At 48.8% G+C, this 21,050-nt stretch overlaps 1 protein-coding gene across 6 annotated transcripts in view; it reads right to left on the reverse strand.

The window, feature by feature from the left end:
• Positions 1-507: 507 nt before the first annotated feature.
• The window catches only part of P4ha2 (prolyl 4-hydroxylase subunit alpha 2), a 36,720-nt gene continuing 16,177 nt past the window's right edge, over positions 508-21,050 (reverse strand). For 3 of the 6 annotated variants that reach the window (XM_008849309.3, XM_008849307.3, XM_008849308.3), the window contains 10 exons: positions 19,335-19,574; positions 17,419-17,612; positions 16,330-16,506; positions 12,196-12,266; positions 11,870-11,969; positions 5,762-5,815; positions 5,266-5,331; positions 3,221-3,289; positions 2,744-2,840; positions 508-971 (listed from right to left, as the gene is read on the reverse strand). In XM_008849309.3, coding sequence (XP_008847531.1) covers positions 901-971; positions 2,744-2,840; positions 3,221-3,289; positions 5,266-5,331; positions 5,762-5,815; positions 11,870-11,969; positions 12,196-12,266; positions 16,330-16,506; positions 17,419-17,612; positions 19,335-19,574 — 1,139 coding nt within the window. In that variant the 3' untranslated portion in view covers positions 508-900. Of the gene's footprint in view, positions 972-2,743; positions 2,841-3,220; positions 3,290-5,265; positions 5,332-5,380; positions 5,441-5,761; positions 5,816-11,869; positions 11,970-12,195; positions 12,267-16,329; positions 16,507-17,418; positions 17,613-19,334; positions 19,575-21,050 lie in introns of all 6 variants that reach the window. The other 3 variants (XM_008849311.3, XM_008849310.3, XM_008849313.3) reach the window with 2 other exon arrangements.

Here is a 21,050-nt window from a genome sequence, read left to right on the forward strand (position 1 = left end):
CTGGGAAAGACAAAATTTCAATTGTGAACACACATGCTTTCTACGTTGCCTGGGAGACCAGGAGAGACAATTACCTCCATTCTCCAGAAAAGGACGTTGAACTTGGAGCGGACACAAGTGTTGAAACCAGACCAAACCCTAAGGATAGGGTTTTGCTCTGCATTCTGCCTGTGTAGCAGCCATGCATGCAAAATGGCAAGCCTGGCAAAAACTCCCGGGTTGTGTAGCCCATGTGCAGGCTACAGGCTGACACGGCATCGTCTTCTACAGCTCTCCATCTTACTATGAAACAAGGTCTCTCACTGAACCTGGAGCTCACCAACTCAGGCTGTCTCCAGCTCCCCTGCACTGGGATTACAGGCATGCATCACCAGGCGGGGCTTTCTACCTGGGTGCTGGGAATCCAAACTCAGGTCTTCACGATTGTGCGGCAAGCACTTTAAATTGAGTCACTACCTCCCAAGCTCCTGGCTTTTTGTTTGTTTTTATTACTCCAAAATAAGGCTCTTTAAGGCTTTGGCAGGGGCATTTTATTTTTTGGTTAAGGTCAGAACAAACAGAAGTGTCATAAAACGAACATGTAAACAAGGCATCAGAACTTTGGTTCACTGGAACATCTCACACCCGAAACGTCTGAGGTACGAAGGCACCTTGCTAGGTGCTCAACAGTCTGGCTCTGCTGCAGCCACACCCATGCTACCCTGGGGCCAGAGGTAGCAAAGGCTGGCCAAAATCTGAGACCAAGTCACCCAGGACTTGGCTCAGGACTCTCTCCACTTCAGATAAACACTGATTCCAACACCCTGCCTGCGAGGAGCTGGAACATACAAAGTGTCTGTCACGTTTAATGTGAAGATGATGGGGCTGTGGGGCTGGGAAACGGAGGGGCAGAGAAGGACGTCAGTCAACTTCTGTGGATCCACAAGGCCTCAAGAACTCCTGTCCTCGTTCATGGAACCACTTATTGGAGACTGTAAACAGAAAGCAAGCGCGTTAGGATTCCATCAGTCAGTTCAGCAGCTCCCTCTTTGACTACCGTCGCACTGTGCTCTGGAAGGCAGACTCAAGTAAGACTGGGTTTAAGGCTCAAGCTACCCATGCGCTGTTGAATACACCCGAGCACACACAATAGTACAAAATTCTACCTGTAATATGATGTGTGGGTGCAGGTTGCCATGGGAACAGAGCAAAAGGGCATCTGATGGCTTTAAGGATGAGCAGCACTGATGGCTAGAATATGAAGTTCAACAGAATCTACCCCAGGAAGAAGTGGACACATCGAATGGTTCCCACGGTAAGTAGGGTAGGGTACAGAAAGTCCTCAAGGCAGGAGCCACTCTGGTGAGTGTGAAGGACGGCAAGAAGTCTGACACTCCTGGGACCGTGGCATTTGGAAACCGAAAGGCAGAGATGGGGAAGCTTGTCAGCATGGTGTAGGGTCTAGCCATTAGCCTCAGGCCAGGTGAGCTGGAAGACAGAATCTCTGTGCTGTGCAATGGACACCATAGCGATACAGCAGGTACCGGCACTGCCCTGTCACACGGGTGTGGACCGGGACTCTGTTCCTCCAATGTGGGCTCTTTCATATGGAGTAAGTAGGGCCTGTGAGATGGCTTGCCACCAAGCATGATGACCTGAGTTCAATCCCCGGGACCTACATGGTGGAGGCAATCAACTTACTCAAGTTGTTTTCTAAACTCTACATGCACACTATGGCATGTGCACCTAAACACATAAGCACACACTTAAACATGAAAAATAAATGTAGTATTTTGAATTTATTTTTTATGTGTATGAGTGTTTGCCTGCAGGTATGTAAGTGCACCAGTGTGTACAGTGCCCACAGAGGCCAGGAGAGGGAATGGGATCCACTGAAACTGGAGTTACAGACTGCTTGCCCCATGTGGGTGCTGAGAACAAAACCCAGGTCCTCTACAAGACCAGCCAGTGCTCTGAACCCAAGCCTCATAAATGTAATTTTTTTTTTTTTTGGTCTTTTTGAGACGGGGTCTCCTGTAGCCCTAGCTGGCCTTGAAATCACTTTGTAGCCCAGGCTGGTCTTGAACTTACAGAGATCTGCCTGCCTCTGCCTCTGCTGAGATTAAAGGCATGTGCCACCACACCCAGCTATATATAAATGTACTTAAAAAAAAAGTAAGCACTAATGAAGTCAGAAATTAAAAAAAAAATTTAACACCTGTTCTGAAGACACTGTCTAGAAGGCTTATAACATATACCAATTAACAGCATAGATAGTGAAATGATAAATTTTAGTTAAAATTAACATGCAGTGTTTACACATGCCATATTACTGTTGCCCCTGAGCCATGAAGTGGATTAGATTTACACTGTACAACCTCTTCTTCCCAGCCAGTAACATCTGATGCTGGCTGTAGCCGTGCTGGTCTTCTTGGCCCATGACACCCTTTCCCCTCTCTGCTTCCAGCTCTCCCTGTGCTCCACTAAAACCCTTGCCAGAGCCCACTCCTCTGGAGGGCTACCCTGCACCCATGGTGCTTATGCAGCCCAGACTTCCTCTGCTCTCTGGGCATCTCTGAGTATCCACAATCAGCTGTGCTGGTACCTAACCACAGCCAGATGGTGCTATCAGTAAGCAGAGAAAACCTTCAGAGATGGTCTTGTGATGTTCGGATCTGGCAGTTGTCCCCCATCTCTGGCTCTAAGGTCAACCATCAAATCTCAGGCTGGAGTCACCACCATCAACTCCCCTCAAGCCACTCACCCCACTTGCAGCCCACAAGCACAGGGCAGGCCGCATGTCTTGTTCGATAGTCACCTTCTCCGCTCCGCAGAAGGTTGTACCAGAATACAGCTGTGCCCTGGGAGAGAGACAGCTTGTGAGAGTACATCCTAGAGACTGGGCTCAGGAACTTGTGTCCAGGCACACTAGAACCCCCTCCCTCAGTAAGAACACCCTCCTCTTCTTACGTTCACTGGCACAGGGCTCTGGGACTCCAGCAATGAAGTCCCAAAGCACCTATCCTTCAAGGTGGGGAGGAAGTTCAGAACTTACCTGCCCCTGAAGAGACTACCTTCCCCATCCCTTCTCCCTGGGTAGAAGTTGGGACCACAGTCCAGGGTGTAGGTGGGGTGGGACTAAAGCACATCATACTGACAGTCAATTAGCCAGCAATATACTGGGGACATGGACAAGGTCTGATCCCTGCTTCAACCTGTGACCCTGAAGAATCATACTCACCTTCTTAGGCCAAATTGCAGCCCCCAGGTCAGGGAAGACAGTGGCACCACCAGCTTCTACATCACTCATCTGGGAACACAAAGCACAGAGCTTGACCTCTCTGCCCAAGGATGGTGGAGGAACCAAGTCACAAAGGGCATGACAAGGAGTGCAGATCACCCTGCACCAAGCATGCATAGCACAGCCTAGAGGCTCTGCTCCATGGCTAGCCCTTCAGCCAAGACACTCTCTTCCCACACCCAGCTTAATCTGTGTGTTTCATCAGGACTGTCTCTATACCAGGGACAATTAAGAGAGCAAGTCTCCAGAACAGCCACATCCAGGCTACCCTTGAAGAGGAACTACCCGAGTCTACTTAGACAAAGCCCATCTTAACTGCATCTTAAATCCTTACCTGGCCTGAACCTTGCCTAGGCCACTGGGTTCAGCCAACTGCTCTGTCCAGGAGCTCACTGTGGCTTTCACCCCCAGGAATGTCCCCTTCCCTTTGTGGCCATGTCTCCAGCTCTAGAAGCTCAAGTCACAACTTCACCTTCCCAGAATGCCACCCTCTGCTCTGCCCTTCTTTCTCCCATGGTGAGGCTGAAACTAGACTGTACACATCTCCACAGCGGCAAGACTGCACCGCACCCTCACGGCATGCCTCAACCCATGCCAAAGCACTACTTCTTTCTGTCTGCCTCTCTTGCTTCAAGTTAATTCTCTTACTGTAATAAAAATTGGAGCTAAAAATTTTCCATAGGACACATACCAGACTGAAGTGGAGGGGACTTGGCAGACATATGATAAATGAATGAGATGAAAATCCCCAATGGCTTTCCCAGTGCTGGGGACCAAACCCAGGGAAACCCCAAAGCCCGTCAGTCTCACCTGCCTCTCCCTCCAGACACACTAACCTTTTTCTGTTTTTTTTTTTTCCAGCATCTCAAACTTCTTTCAGCACCCCCCACACACCTTCTTCTTTGCCAAAAAACATATTCCACAAATTTCCATTCAACTTTCAAGTCTCAACTGACATGCTATTTCCCAAATGAGGCCTTGATTGAACCCCAAGCCTGGGCTACTTCACTGTTTGTCTCCCTGGTAACTAAATAACACTCTCTCCTGTGCTCCAAGTGAGTCTCCAGATTAGACCTCAGATGTCTCAATGGAGACCACACAGGTCTTAAGTCACCAATGTGAGTGCACGACACAGTCCCCAGCACATAATTAAAAAGGAAAAGGAAAAAATAAACTTGTGCCTCTAAGTTCCTTGACAGCCTCTATGGCTCTTTAGAGCTGGCCCTTGCAGCAAAGGAAGAGGAAACACATTCTCAATAGCCTATGGAGTGAGGCAGCAGGTAGGAAACAAGGGTGGCTTCCATCTACGAGCACCTCATGGCCATCTCCACACTCTGCTACTAGGACGTTGTCCTCCACAATGGCCCTGGTTCCCAAAGTCCACAGTAGTACTGTGTCCATCAAAAAGGAAGCAGAACATGCCACCACACAAACACATTTTAAAGGCATTGCACTTAGTGAAATTAGCCAGGATACAAATATCCCATGACTCCACTCAGATGAGGTTATGCGGTCTGAGGAGTCAGAATCATGAAGGCAAAAGCACGGCAGGTGCCAAGGACTAGGGGAATGGAATCTGGAATTACTGTTTAATGGAAATAGAGTTTCTGTTTTACAAGGCGAGAAGACTTAAGGGGTAACAGATGGTGGTGATAGTTCTACATTAGGACTGTATTTAATACTACTGAATCACACTAAAGGATGGTTAAGGTGGTAATTTTTATGTTACATACATTTTACCACAATTGAAAAAAAAGTTCTGAGGAAAAAAGTAGCCAGGGATAAATTCCTGGTAGGGGTAGGAGGAAGGAGGCACGCAGGTAGGAACAAAGGCCAACCCTCTCTAGCTAAGGAGGGTGCTGAGGAACAGGGGACTGTACTGTTGTGCAGTGGCCACTGCCATCAGCCTGGTGGGGTGGGATATAAGAGAGCCCTCTGGACCCAGGGTCTCCTTTGGGCCCATCAGATGCACACATCATACTCACGTAGTTTAAGAATGTGGCCACACGATTCCCAGTCCCTAAACGCTTGAAAGCATCTTGTTCATCGCTCTATAAAATTAAGTGAGAGTGAAGGAGCGGGCCTGGACCCAGTACTTACATAGTTAAGAAATGTCGCTAACCTATTTCCCTCCGTTTTGAGGCCGCTGTCAAAGGGTCGCTGCAACAGACAACAACTTTCACCCAAGTTTGCAACCAAGTTACCCACCACCCAAAGTACTGGGGCCCAAAGGGTCAGGGGATGGTAGTAAGTGTGCCTTCTGCCACAGAACAGCAGGATCATGGGACAAGGCTGCAAAGAAAACTCTGACCAGAGCACAGGGAAGGGGAAAGAGGTTAGGACCAGTTTTCACAGAGACCTAGGAAGGTCCTCTGCATTTCAAGTGGGATGGTGTGGAGGCTGAAATGCTTCTAGAAGCTCCAGCCTTCTCAAGTCAACCAGAGCAGGGCCCTCTGAAAAGATCTGTGATTGGAGCCTTACCCTAGAAAAGTCAAAGTGTGGCTCGTACTGTCCTCCCATTCCATAATTTGCCACCTGTGAAAGAGATCAGTATTGGACTTGTCAGTAGCACAGACAGACGCAACCTGTGGGGAGGGCAGAGGCATATGTGTGTGGTATACATGTGCAGTGTATGCTCATGTGCGTGTATGATGGGATCAGGAGGACATGGGCCCGCTCTATCAGTCTCCACCTTACTCCTCTGAGGTAGGGCCTCTCGATGAACCTGGAGTTGGCTGGCATCCAGGAAGCTCTGGAGATCCTCCTGCCTCTGCCCTCACAGTGCTGAAGTTATCGGTGCATGAGTAGACATGTCTCCTTTTCACAGGTGCTTGGGCTCCAACAACTCCTCATGCTTGCACAGCAAGCACCCTCACTCACTGAGCCATCTATCTCCCCAACAACCCCCAACCTTTTTAAGGAGACCACCACCATGTCCTGCCAGCACAGCTGAGCAAGTGTTATAAACATGTCTACAGATTTGTCTAGAGTGAGGCCGCACCACAAATGTGGTTTCCCAAAAGGAACAAGATTGGAGGCTTGCAGGGCCACTATGGAGAAGCTCCAGCCATTCAGGGATACTCAAGATGGCAGAGGCATCACACAGAGCCCTTCTTTAAATATTTTTATTCATTATTTTTATTTTATTTATTTTTATTTTATGAGTATGAGCGTATTGCCTGCATGTGTGCAAGTACACCCATGTTGTGCAATGCCAGCAGAAGTCAGAAGAGTGTGTCAGATCCCCTGGAACTGGAGTTACAGACAGTTGTTAGCTGCCATGTGGGTGTTGGGAATTGAACCTGGGTCTTCTGCAAGAGCAGCAGTGCTTTTAACCGTGGAACCATCTCTCCAGCCCTATTTTTATTTTATTTTTATGTGTATGAGTATATTCCCTGCATGTACGTAAATGCACCAGTGTCATACAATGCCCGCAGAGGTCAAGGGAGCGCTGGATCCTCTGGAACTGGAGTTAAGGTTGGCTGTTCTCTGCAAGATCAACCAATGCTGTGAACCACTGAGCCAGCTCTCCAGCCCTGCACAAGCCCTTCTCGGAACACTTCTGGAAGCAGGCCTGGCCGGGGACCCTTTTTATTTGAGAGACAATGAGAAAAAATAATCCAGAGAACAGCCAACAACAAACTCAAGACTGAGTTGTTTTCTGAGACAGAGTCTTGCTATGCTGCAAGGACTAGGATCAAATTCTTAGGCTCACGTGACCCTCCTGCAGCAGCCTCCCAAGTAGGAACTATAAGCGCTGCCACCTCACCTGGCTGGACACTTTTCCTTTTTAATATTAGATTTGAAGTGAACTACTACCATTTCCCAGCGGCTGTTTGTCAGGCCACTCAACCATCTCAGTACCTCCAGAAGGAGCCTGGGGCATAGCAAGTGCCAGATGTCATTAAAAGATCTGAAACTGTAAATGCTAGGCTGCAGAGACAGCTCAGCAGGAGAAGGCACTTGCCACAGTGCCAGACAACCTGAGTTCCATCCTTGGCACCACATGATGAAAGAAGAGAACCAACTCCCATAAGCTGTTTTCTGGCAGCCACATGCACACCATGGCACATGCCACACCCCTACCACCACTAAATGAATAAACAAACATAAAACATTTTTAAGAAACTGTGACTACCTTTGTGAACAATTATCGGCTGAATCATGGCGGTTACTGTTGCTCCAGTTGACACATTATGAGGCAGACAGGGTTTAAGACAAAGTACAGACTAGGACACGGAAGCTGATGACCGGGTGGCACAAGTGTCTCTCCAGAAGCAGCAGCCTCTGTCTCACAAACCCTACAGGCATCTGGGGCTCCAGTTGGTAGTCTGCATACCCTGTTGGGCAATGCCAGCAGTCAACAGACACCACAGAACTGCTGACAACAGAGGAGTCCTCTGGATTGGAGGAGAAAAAGGGAGTGCGGACTTCACAGAAGATGGACTCCTCTGACCTGACACAAGCATATTTGCCAAATGTGATGGAATACAAGTCAGGGGTATCAGAGTCCTCACTATCAACAAATACAACAATTTCAGCTGGGGAAACGGCTCAGTGCTTGCCATGTCTGTGAGGCATTTTCTTAATTACTAGTGGATGATGTAGGAGGGCCCAGCAAACGAAGGGTGGTGACATCCCTGGGCAGGTGGGCCTGGGCTGTCCAAGAAAGGAGCTGGGCAAGCCAGGGGAAACAAGCCAATAAGCAGCGCTCCTCCATGGTCTGCTTCAGTTCCCGCTCCAGGTTCCTATCTTGAGCTCCTGCCCTGACTTCCCTCAGTGAAGTGTAAGATGAAACACATGCTTTCCTCCGCAGCTTGCTTTTGGTCAGAATGCTTTAGCAACAGGAAGCGAACTAGGACACACATGTGATACATGCAAAAATAAATAGATGAAAATAAAGTTAAAATTAAAAAAAGACTTTTGATTAGAAGAATTAGTGAATGAAAAGCATGCCATCATCTACTGCTTCTGCTTTCAAGACTCCTGCGCCAGCAGCACCTGAAGCCTTGCCGGCAGCGGACGGGCTGGTGCAGCAGACACTAATGCTGGAGGGGCATTTAGCCAGGGAAGCGCTACTATGAACCATCTCACAAACACATATTTTCTTTGGATCTAGTCTGGGGAAAAACATGAAGAAAATTCTAGACACCACTGTGCCTAGAGGATTCAGCTGTGACTGCTCTTTCGAGTCCTAGGAAGTAGATCTTGCATGCTACAGCCGGCTCGTCTTTTAACAGCTGGAGAACTAATGGATGTGGTCATGTGCTGAGGTCACTGTGCCTACACTCCTCAGCTGTCCCCAAATAGGAACAAAAGTCATGGGAGCCCCAGGGTCTGTACCAGTCAGACTCACCCTCCTAGCAAACTTCAGTCCTCGGACAAGCAACTCTCATCAGAATTGAGCCCTGTTCATTAGCATATTGATGTGAATCACTGGCTAGTTGCTACAAGGTAGTCAGCCATCTGAAAGATGTAGGTATTTATGATGCTGAGGTCAGAGTGAAGACAAAACCAAGGTTAGAAACTACTTTTCTGGTGAGACTGAGACATTATCAAGCCAGAAATCTGGAATCGCAGGGGATCTGGAGGTCAGGCATTTCCTCTTTTATCAGTTAAAAGTCCCTCATACAGTTCACAAGAAAGTCTCAATTGTCTTTTTGTTTCCCAGCACCAACCCGTCCGCTGCCGGCAAGGCTTCAGGTGCTGCTGGCGCAGGAGTCTTGAAAGCAGAAGCAGTAGATGATGGCATGCTTTTCATTCACTAATTCTTCTAATCAAATGTCCAAACATGTCAGATAGAGATCAAAGCTGACAGAACCAGCATCTTCCCAGAAGCCTGCATGGTCTCCAAAGGGGCCCTGATATGAGGACTGTTGCTGGTACCTAGTCTCCTATCACACCGCAAGTAGTCCCTGAGGGGTGAGCATTTAGAGGCAGGTGCTTCAATCCAGGGATGTGTGTACCTGTGCACATGTGCACATACACCCCAGATCAGAGGGAAGGAGTAAAGCTTTCACAGCACTGATGGCTGGCAAAAGAAACAAAATGAGGACTGCAAACAAAAATGGTGTCTTAGCCATTCTGCAGGGACAGGCTGAGTCTCCCAGAAGAGTCCTGACTGTTAAGAGCCCCCGACTGAGAACTGGACATTCAGACATCAGATGATTAAACTATATACAATGAGACGCCAGACAGGACGAAGGCAAGCTGTGACACAGAAGCCAGGCTATAACACGAAGCCTCTGTCTTCCATAGTTGAGGGTGAGACAGGTGCTCAGAGTGCCGCTGGGAAGCCAGCCAGGAAATCAAATCAAACAGGCTAAGGTCCTGTCTACTCAGCCCTGTGGTTCAGGGTATGAAGTCAGCAAATCAAGCCAGTTGTCGTGAGATCCTGAACACCAGCCCTGATGTAGAAGCAGCAGGGCAAATAGCTTAAAAACAGCAGCACAAAACACAGGCTGAAAGATGGTTGAATTGGTAAAGTACTTGCCAGGCAAGCACAGGGACTTCAGTTAAATCCTTAGAACCCATATGAAAAATCCAGGCATCATAGCACAAGCATGTAACCCCAACACTAGGGAGGCAGAAACAGGAGGATCTGTGGGGTTCACTGGCCAGCCAGACTGGCCTCATCAGCAAACTCCAGTCAATGAAACCCTGCCTCAGAAAACAAGGTGGACAGCTCCTGAGGAACAACAGATGAGGCTGACCTCTGGCCTCAACATACATGGCCGCAGATGCGTGCATATGCACATGTACATGCAGTCACATGCACATACAAACATACACATGCATACATGACTCAAGATAATGCCAACAGGTCCGTGTCTAATGCATGGCAAGCTCCTGTCACTCCTGCGTGGTGGTGTCCTCACACACACAAGGCAAGGGGAGGCTGGGGCAGAAGCTATAGACTGGTGTGTTTATCTGCAAAATTTACTTGGAAATCAGAAAAGGGAGTTGATTGAACTGAACAAACTTATAAAAAAGGTTTACAAGACTCTGCAAGGTAATAAGATTTTGGAAACCTATGCTGGACTTCACCCAAATTTACAATGATCTCCAAAGTTGATTTTCTAACTCATGATGCAATTTGAAAAACAAACTGGAGGAAGGGGTAAGCTGATTTATCTGGATGTATCCAGGCAAAAGTCTAGGAGAATTTTTTTCCAAATGATCTTCAAAAGCTAGTCTAATGAGACCTGTGGCTAGTCCGACCTAAATATGAAGATCAAAACCATCTGCCAAGTCTAAAAGTGAAGGTCACTGTGATGGTTAACCTTGACTGTCAACTTGATAGGATTTAAAGTCACCATAGAAACAAATCTCTGGGTACCACGGAGACAGATAATCTAGATCAGGTTAACCCCAAATGTAGTCAGTACCATTCCATGGGCTGGGGTCTGAGGCTAAAGAAAAAAGAAAGTGAATTGAGCACCAGCATTCCTCTCTCTGTAGTTCTGGAATACAAGTGCAATGTGACCAGCCACCCAACCTCCGGCCACCATGCCTTCTCTCCACCACAATGGGCTGCACCCTCAACCTATAAGCCAGAACAACCCTTTCCTTCTTGAAGCTGCTTAATGTCAGGTATTTTGTCATAAAAAGAAAAATAACTAACAAAGTTACTATCTTTACACAGCCAGGCAAAAGATCCAGGGAACTAGATGGTGCCAGTCACAAGTCATCCACTTTACAAAGGAACGCATTCTATTCTACCGTTCAGAAGGGAGCATGGGCAGTGATGATTTGAACTCCATACTCGCAAGGACACATCAGGAAAGAACTCTACCCCAAACCATTCAGCATGGTGCTGCCATGTGTCTCTATAAACCACCTTTGAAATAAAGGCAGGAAGCCAGGGTTCCCAATGGGAGCATTTAAACCAGAGCATTCCAGTGCAGGCCTTGTTCTTCTAGCAACACATCACATAGCACCTCAGTGTATCTGCAAGTGCATTTATGACAGGGAACTACTGTAAAATAAGTACCTGGAACTTGGTGTGTGAGCATCCATAGTCATGAAGCCATGAATGAGCCTGGCACACTCACCACTGATACTGAGCTCCTAGTAGGACACTTGGCACACAGATGTTCTACTGATATTTGTTGAATGAAAGAGGCATAATCAATTCCGGTTTCATATTCATTGTGCTGTTCTGTATGTTACAGGTGACATGGCTGAAATGTAAAATATCCCCCCTGGGCTCATGTATGTAAACCACTGATTCCCGGTTGCTGGGACTGTTCTGGGAGGCTGTGGAATCTTTGGGCCACTGCGTGTGGGCCTTGAAGGTAATACCCACCATTGATTCTGGCCAGCCCAAGCTATCTGCTTCCTGATCCATCAAGATGTGAATGAGCCATGCCACAAGTGCCTGCTGCCTTGCTTCCCCAACAAGACGGACTGAAGCTTCGAGCTGAATTACACTTCTCTTCCCTTTGCTTCTGTTCAATATTTTGTCAGTGATGAAAAGAGCAGCGAATCCAACAGGCAAGTCGTCCCAACACAGTCCGGGCACCTTGGGAGACCATACGGCCAAAGAGTACAACCTTCCCAACTCCTCTGGCCCTCGAGCCAACTTACCTGCAATAATTCTGCAGTCTTTACTGTTAACCCCGTGATGTGCTCCATCCGACGGTTGACCCGGGCCACTACAGGGTCATCATCCTCCTCCAGCCAGGAGCTAGGCCAAAGAAAAGAGCAGAGAAAAGACAAAAGGGAAGGGCAGATTTGGATGAGGTCTGTGACCTTCCCAGTCAAGGTCAGCACTAACAGGCAGTACAGGGTGAGTGTTTGAGAGAGCAAGGAGGTGCAGCAGGGGGGATAAGCCAGTCATCCTCCCTTGTCTGCACTAGGATGCTCCAGAGCTGGGCTTGGACAGCCAACCCAGCACCACCACCTCTGCTTACCTTTTGGAAACTCTGTAGCTGGCAACAGTGAGGACACCTGTTTTGGGATCACGAACAGTGGCTCGTGCGAGCTGGAAGTCAGAAAGAGAGGGCTTTTTTATCCTTTTGGCCTTTGGGTGTTTTCCGAGAGAACACTGGGGCCAGATGGGCTAGCCACATCAGTGGGGAAAGCACCTCTGCATAGTGGCTCTAGCCAAGGTCTCATGATACTGTAGGCCAGGCCACAGTACAAGTCCAAGGCTCCACTTCCTCTGTGCTATAAGACCCTGACCACTACCCTGCTTGCTTACTACTCATCCCTTCTCCTACCCAGGTCTGTGCTGCCTGCAGAGTCACGCCTATGGATTCTGCTTGTCTATTCAAGTATCTGCCTACACGTGACCTTCCTTGCCAGGTCATAGCATGCCTAGCTGAGCACAGCCTAGGCTTAACTGCTCCCACCACATTCAGACTGGGCCATCACCTCTGAGCCTCAACCTGGGCCTTGACTTGGTCAAATTTTTCCATCCTTCAGCTAAGAAAGCCATCCAAACACTGTCCAGCTGGGGTCCCACTGCTAGTAGGAAGACAGGTGGTGGTACTCACTTCCCTGGAGCCTCCTAAAGTCAGATGAGAAAGCAACGGGAATCCATACACTGAAGTAAGTAGACCGCAATCAAGAAGCTCCCTGTCCCTGGACATCAACACTCACACACACACACACACACACACACACACACACACACCCACACACACACACACACACACCCACACACACACACACACACACCCACACACACACACACACACACCCACACACACACACACACACACCCACACACACACACACACACACCCACACACACACACACACACACACACACACACAAACACACACACACACGTATACTTCCTTTACCTCATCTCCCCAGTCTCCATAAACGGTTTAATAGTACTGTCAGGAGGGATCTACTGCCCAGAGCTGGCCTCCATGGTAAGGGGGTAAAATGCCTTACCTGTGGACTATCCTAATGGCCTCACATGATGGAGTCCTGGCAAGGAAGGGTATATTCAGGAAGACTGGAACAAGCAGAATAATACTTCCCATTGATTCTAATCAATCTCTGATAAGTGCCTACTATGTGCCAGGCGCTATGCTGGGTGACTAAGACATGCCCCCTGCCCTCAGATAACTCAAGTAGAGAAGGCAGAAAACTTGCCAAGTAAATTGCAGGATAGCATGGGTGAGCTTAATGTCCTGTGGTAGCTCAGCTGAAGGATACAGTCCTTGGAGACCATGCAGCTGGAAGCTGTACATTACAGGAGCAGGGAAGGAGCAGGGGTGCGGAGGACCAGGAATTAGGACACTGACTGCAGGATGAAGATGATCTATGAAATAGCGAGAAGAGAAGAGACTGGAGGCAAGCAGGGGCCAGAGTCTGCTGGTACCTTATGGCCGACAAGAGGCAGGGAAGACCTTATACAGGGAGAGACACTTGCAGTGGAAGGTTAGAAGGACCATTGTGTCACTTTATGGAACACTGACTAAGGAGAGGCCAGAGTGGGAAGAAGACCAGTGAGGAGGCACAACAGAGATGAGAGCAAGAGATGACAGTGGCCTGGGCCTGGAGATGGCAGGAGGGACAGGAAGGAGGAGCCAGACCAGAAGTCTGGTCAGGAGGTGAATTGATCCACCTGGACATTGTGCCTCTATAATATGCCTTAATATCAACATGGTACCTAGCACACCCAGGACAGATGGCTAGGCTCTTATCTGTGGGCCTTTTCTGAGCTTGGTGGATGCCCCTGTCTCTACCTGATGACAGCCACTTCCACAATCAGACCCTGTGCAAACATCTGAGCTTCAGCATTGGCCTTGTGCCCAAAAAAGATTCTGGGCAGCTGTGCTCTGCCCTGGGGACAGACAGGGCTATTTTGAAAGCAGACTGGGGACTCATAGACAGCTGCCAGGCATTCCCCACAAGCTAAGCTAAGCTCACTGGCCCCACTTCAAAGCCAGAATAGCATCTGTCCCTCTTGACCTCCAGAAAGGAGAGGTCAGCTTATGATGGCCAATGTGTTGGCCTGTCACATGGTTCCTGTTCAAAGACAAGTTTTCCCAACTCTGTGGCTCACATATGGGTGCATACAGAGAAATGCTCAGTGTCCGAAACTGGGGCAGGTAAGGAGTCTCTCTGGAGATTTAGAAAGACAAAGCTCCCTCAGCTGGAAACCAGGAAAGTAGTTTTCTTCCCTGGAAGGCTTTGGAACTGACCAGGGAGTGAAGGTCCCGGTTACAATTCTCCACACACACTAGCTAGACCAACCCTCAGCCACATCAGTGGCACTAACAAAAGACCCTGTCAGTGTTCTCATGTCCTTGGATCTCAAGCCAAGGTTGTTACAAGGTGAGCCCCAGAGGTCACAACAGGAACCGATTTTAGGTCTGTCCATGAGTGTTGAGGCTCCTGGCTCCCTCGGACACTACAATTCTATTAGGAACAAAGCAATGGAGGAACCAGCTAAATCCTCCCTCCCCACCACCTGTGACTGGAGAGAGCTAGGGAAATGGCAGCATGTTCTCTCAGGAAGGTTAAATGAGACCAAATATTTTATGGACTAAAAATAAACGAGTAATTTTGTAACAAGACATAGACAGAGAACCATATTTGCTGCATACTTAGCAGTGAAATATGAATTTCCAGACTATTCAGTAACAAGACAATCCTACTGTAAAAATGCTCTAGAAGTTCTGGGTAGCTCGTTAGACTCAAAGCAAAGGAAGTATATCCATTAGGAAGGGTAAAATGAAATTTTCCTTGCTTGTAGGTAATAATACTATCAAACAACCCAAGAAAGTCAGTTTAAAAAAAAAAAATCAAGGAATGAGTTCAACCACTACTGATGATCTATGCCTACACAAGTCAGTTTCCTCAAGGGAGGAGGAAAGCAGAGATGGAGTTTACTTAACAAACAGCACAGTTCATACATGTTAAACACTGGGGACAGGTCCGGCCATACCTATAAACTTATTAAACATTGATATTACTATGAGATCAATTTTTAAAATCAATAGTTTAGCATATCAGACTAGGAATGCAACTCAGCTGGTAGAGTACATGCCAACAGCATGCACAGGGCCCTGGGTTTGATCCCCAGCACTGCACAAATTGGGAGTAATGGTTTACAACAGTAACCCTAGCACTCAGGGAGGTAGAGACAGGAGGCTCAGAAGTCATCCTCAGCTACACAGCAAGTCAGTAGCCATGAAAAAATAATTTAGAATTTCTGTCCTAGTTTCTGTTGTTTTGACAAAATAATGACCAAAAGTAAGTTGGGGAAGAAAAGGTTTACTGCATCTCACTCTTCCAAGTGACAGTCCACCACTGAGGGAAGCCAAGGCAGAAACTTAAGCGGAGTTGGAACCCGGAGGCAGGAACTGAGACAGAGACTATGGAGGAGCATTGCTTACTGGCTTGCTCCCCTGGCCCATGCTTAGCTGCTTTCCTATACAACTCAGGACCACTTGCCTGGAGTAGTACCACTCACAATGGGCTGGGCCCACCCACATCAACCAGCAACCTCGAACATGCCTCACAGACATGGCCACAGGTCAACCCAATAAAGAAGTTCCCCAAATAAGGGCCCCCTCTTCCCAGGTGTGTCCAGTTGACACCTGAAGCTACCCAGCACAGTAACAGCGCACTAATACAGCAATGTAACCAGTTATAATAGAGCAAAGAAGCAAATTTACGACAACAATCACACTGATGAATAAGCTTAACAATATGTCCAAGGCATTTACACATTGAAAACATAATGAGCAAGTACAGTGAAGAGGCACAGACTGTACAGATGCACATTCTCCTCCAAGTCAGCCACTTCTTTGCAGTCCTCCCTTCCCTGCATTCCTCCCTGGAGTCCTCCCCGTCTGGAGTCCTCCCCTCCCTACAGTCCTCCCCAACCCCACAGTCCTCTCGCAGTCCTCCCTGCAGTCCTTAGTCCTTCCCTACTAAGCCGCTAACATACAGGTAAGGCTGAGTCTGCAGCATGTCTACAGACTCATGCTAGTCACTGATGAGACCAAATCAGTGAGCAGACAAACCACCCCACAGGGGCAGCGACAGGGGATGGAGCCCGCTTGAGTGCACCTACTTTGGGTTTCGCAATCTCCTTGATCCTCTCGATCTCCTCATCGGACATGACGTCATAGTACCTGACGATGTGCGGGATGTCCCACTCGTCCTCCTCTTTGAAGGGGGCAATGAGCAGCTGTGGCACCCTGTTGCCGCGGTGGTACCTACAGAAAAGCCTCTTCTGCCTCCGGGGCGTCTGGGGAGCACAGAGCACAGGTGCTGAGCCAAGTAAGTCCTCACCCTCAGCCCCAGCCCAGTTATCTGCACACACTGGTCTCACACTTGATGGCCAAAGCTTTTCCCTCTGCCTTGCCACAGAAGAAAACAAAAGCAGGAAGTGACATCACACAAATCATGCTATTCTCCTTCCCTCTCAAGTTCATCTCATCTTCACAAGTCCTGTGGCAGAGGATGATTCCTGACATTTCATGGAGGTCTGAATAGGTCTGAAGGGTAGGGTGGAGAGAAGCCTCACCAGAGGAGGAGCCAGTGGGAGCCAATTAGAGGGCATGGAAAAGGCAGGCAGGAGTCTCTTTCATATCATGGCTCTCAAAAGTCTGCATCACAGAGACCAAGCCCACCAAGTGCTGCCTCTCTACCACTGAGACTTACCCCACCATGACTTCCCTGGGGACCTAAGGCACATCCACACCCACCATTTCCCCACACCAGTGAGTCAAACAATAGTTGGGCACACTGGGGTTAGTGAGGAGTACAGCAATTATTACACTGGGTGCGTGTGCGTGTGTACATGCATGCACACATATGTATGTGCACATGCCATGGTGCACACGTGGAGGTAAGGGAACAACTTGTGGGAAGTGCTTCTCTCCTTCCACCATGCAGGTCCCTGGGACCAAACAGGTTGTCCAGCCTGGCAGCAAGCACCTTTACCTGCTGGGAATTCTACCTGGAGGTTCAGGGGAGATAGTATCCTGTCCTACCCCGCAGAGTATACTGTACATCCACCCATCGGCCTCAGCAGATGCCCTGGGAACTGAGGAGATGCTGAGACAGTGCCTACAGACAGAACTTCTACCTTACGCTGCCTACCCAAACCAGTGTCCAAATCTCCAGCCTGGCTACCCTGCCCCTTCCCGGATCTCACCAGTTTGATACCCTCCCCACGACAGAGGCTCTCGTAGACATCCCTCTCAGGCAAGTAGTCCACCGGCCTCTCATAGAAATTTTCCTGGGTTGCTAGTCCTGCTTCTGTCTGATTATACAATGTTTTTTCTCTTTCTTCCTCCAACAACCGCTCAAAGTACCGCAGATTCCCTCCAGCTCGCTCATGGCTTGGGTCTAGAAGAAGCAAAAAAGACGAAAAAGGAAACCACATATATCTGTTAGGTCACTTACAGAAATTATTCTGTGAGCGGATTCTCTTCCAGCAGCCCACTGGTATGCTGCACACTGCCTGCTACAGCACCTAATCAAGAGTGTGTCGGCCAGAGCCAAAAACTCAACAGGCTCTCATCTTGGCCAGATATGAGGGAGAAGCATCTTCAAAGCAGAGTACACCTAGCCAGCATCCTAAGGGACTTCCTTCTCAGACCTCCCTGGAGGTTCCAAGGTCCCAGGTTCCACAAAAGCTCTGAGCCCTGCCTCCTCCCGTGCTTGGCTGTGGCTATTTAAAGCCGTTCCCAGAGTGTAGGAAGTACTGATGATCACATCACATGCTGGCCACAACTAGGGGAGAAGCTGAGGTACTAGCAAAAAGAACAGCCATGAGCCAGCAAGACAGCCCAGCAGGTGAAGGTGCTCACTGCCAGGCCGGACAACCTGAGTTCACTCCTAGGACCCACATGGTAGAAGGACAGAACCAATTCCCATAAGTTCCCCTTACCTAATCACATGCACATCTCCTGTGTAGCCCCCCTCCACATATATATACACACAGTAAATGTAATAAAAACATTTTAAAGAGAAGAATCACAGCTATGGTGGACGGCATAGCATCCAAAGACGTAAGCATGGCAGGATTTCTATACCATTCCCCAGACAGGAAAACTGAGGCCCAAAGATGTTCAGTGATTTACATTGAGATTACACAAAACAAGAATCCAGGTGTCCAGACTCCCTGCCCAAGGCTTTACTAACCCACATAACAGAATCTAAGCTCTGCTCCCAGGCTGGTCCTGCAGGATGCTCAAATGCTAACTGACTTTGCACTCAGGACCTCATGGAAAGCAGTGCTCACTGCTCTACGCAACTCCAGACAACATTCCCATGTGTTAGTAAGGTGGACAGACAGGTCTCAAAGGCTCGCTGCTTCAGGTATCAGTCAGTGCCACATCACAAGGCATGCAAAGTCCCAATGCCATGGTGAGTCCTGCTCTAGACTTCAGTCCACAGACTAACAGACTAACAGCTGCGGTCATTGCTAGTGCAGCAACCCCAAAGCACAGCCTTGCTCTTGAGCTGTGCCTAATGTAGTGATGGTTCCACCCTGCATAGTGGAGGCACCACAACACTAGGTCCTTACTTTAAAAGGTACCACAGTGAGCACACATGTGCCTCTGCTCCTGCACATACACAAACCACACACAGTGAGCACACATGTGCCCATGTACCTACACACAAGCGTGCACACACGCGCACACGCACACACACAGTGCCAGTGAGCACACATGTGCCTGTGCACCTGCACACACACACAACACACAGTGAGCACACATGCTTGTGCACCTGTGCGTGCATGCACACGCACACACACACATACACACAGCACACACATGCCTATGCACCTGCACACATGCACACAACACACACACACAGAGTGAACACCAAGTGGCACCTGCACACATGCACACACATACTGCCACAGGCCTGGGAATACCCATCAGCAACTGGATAAGGACTAATAGCAGGGCTATAGGTGAGGAACCAGTTAGCAGTTGGAAAGGGCCTATCATGAAGGCATTAGCCAGGTGACATGGCCACGTGACTCAGTTCCAGAGGGGTCAAGCAGTGTGGCTAGTGCAGTCTAGTTCCCTTGCTAGCTCCAGTCCCTAACCTCCTTACCAAGGGAGAGCAGGCGGCGGGTGAGCTCCACGGCTCGGTGCAGGTCACCCAGCTGGAAGACAGCGTAGCTAAGGTAGTCCAGCACCTGGGACTTGACTACAGCAGCCTCCTCTCCAGCATCCAGCTGCTTCAGCACCTGCTCCATCCACAATACCGTGTGGTAATAGTCTCCTTCATTGTAGGCTGAGCGGCCCATTCCGAAGCAGTCATCCACACTCAGCATTGCCTGGTACTTGGTTCCTGCAGCCAGAGAAGTAAACAGTCAGGCTCCAAAGAACTCTGGGTTATGGAGAGAGTTGTTCATTTCAAGGAAAAGCTTGGGCCATTGGAAGTGGGACATTATCCAAGCAGAAGCCTACCGAGGCCTTATACTGTACACCATGAAATGCTGTCCGTACAGTCAGCACAGACAGGCTGGTCCAGTCTGGGCTGGGGTTCAGAGCCAATCTCCTAGCCACATACTCCTCTGAAGTAAGAAGGGGCTCTGTGATGGGAAGTCCAAGAAGCCCACCAAGATGTTGTGCTAGCGACAGTGTGAGGTCCTGTGGGTCTCAAGTAGAGGGTGCCTGGGGGGAGCTGGCTGTATAAGTGAAGGATAAAAAATTTAGATGAATTCAGCAATAGAACAGGTAGCAGTGAAAGCCATGGATAAAGATAGTCACACACACACACACACACACACACAGAGTTTGAAGAAAGAAAAGCACAGAAAGTGCGGGGTCAGGGCTCCAGAAAGACAGAATGAGTGACACCAAGAAGGACTGAGAGGAAAAGACAGGGAATGGGAGTAGCTGACAGACACCACTGGGGCCAAGAGCCAAGGCTGCAGTCCAGCTTCACGACCTGAAGTGTCTGCTGTGGAAAGTGACTGTGAAGACAGTCTTAAGCCAGTAAGACAAGGCAGCTCTAGAGAGATGTAGGGCTTAGGACAGCCTCAGGATGAGATCTACTGTGTTCCTCAGAGAATTATGAGAAGCAGACCCCAGAGAACAAGGACCCTCCTCGCAGAGCATGGGAGCCTCCCTGTTAACAGCCTTCAGACATGGCTGACATGACAGAAGTGCTCAGGCAGCACTCTGCCTAGGGTCCACGTGGGCCTCTTCCCAGAAGAAGCCCTGATGCAGGATGGTAGCTGCTGCAGAGACCAGGGTCAGCTCATCCTGGTGGCTGGGGAAGCAACATGGAATAGAATGTCAGGAAGAGTAAATATAAGGAGTTATAGGCAGGCCAGGGGTCTCCATGGACCACTTGTCACTCTATAGGCCCAGGAACCTAGCATAACAGAGGCTGGGTAACATAGAAAAGCAAGCTACGCTCTGGACAGGGCGGACACAGCCAGGGTGGACCTTGCTGCATACCTACCAGCTGTCTGACTCTGAACAAGTTACCCAGCCTAAGTCTCAGTCTCCTATATAAAGAGATAACATCTCTCTGAATCTATGTAAATAAAGACAGCACCATCAGTTTTAAAAGTCTGGTGCCAAAAATTCAGTGAAATGATAGAAGATGTCGCCCCAGAAGATTAATGACTGGTGGTATTATCAGCAAGTCTCATGGATGCCAAGAATGTGAACAAAGGAGCTGGGTAATGGGGAAGCTGAGAACAATGGGCAGAGGCCAGGGAAGTAGCAGGACCCCAAAGGCCACACTAGGAAGACTCTGGTTCATCCCTGAAAGCTAAGCATTGTGACCAAGAACCCAGGTGGATAAATTCGT

Source organism: Nannospalax galili, unplaced genomic scaffold (assembly GCF_000622305.1).
Source record: "Nannospalax galili isolate Female #2095 unplaced genomic scaffold, S.galili_v1.0 scaffold424, whole genome shotgun sequence".
Taxonomy (NCBI): domain Eukaryota; kingdom Metazoa; phylum Chordata; class Mammalia; order Rodentia; family Spalacidae; genus Nannospalax; species Nannospalax galili.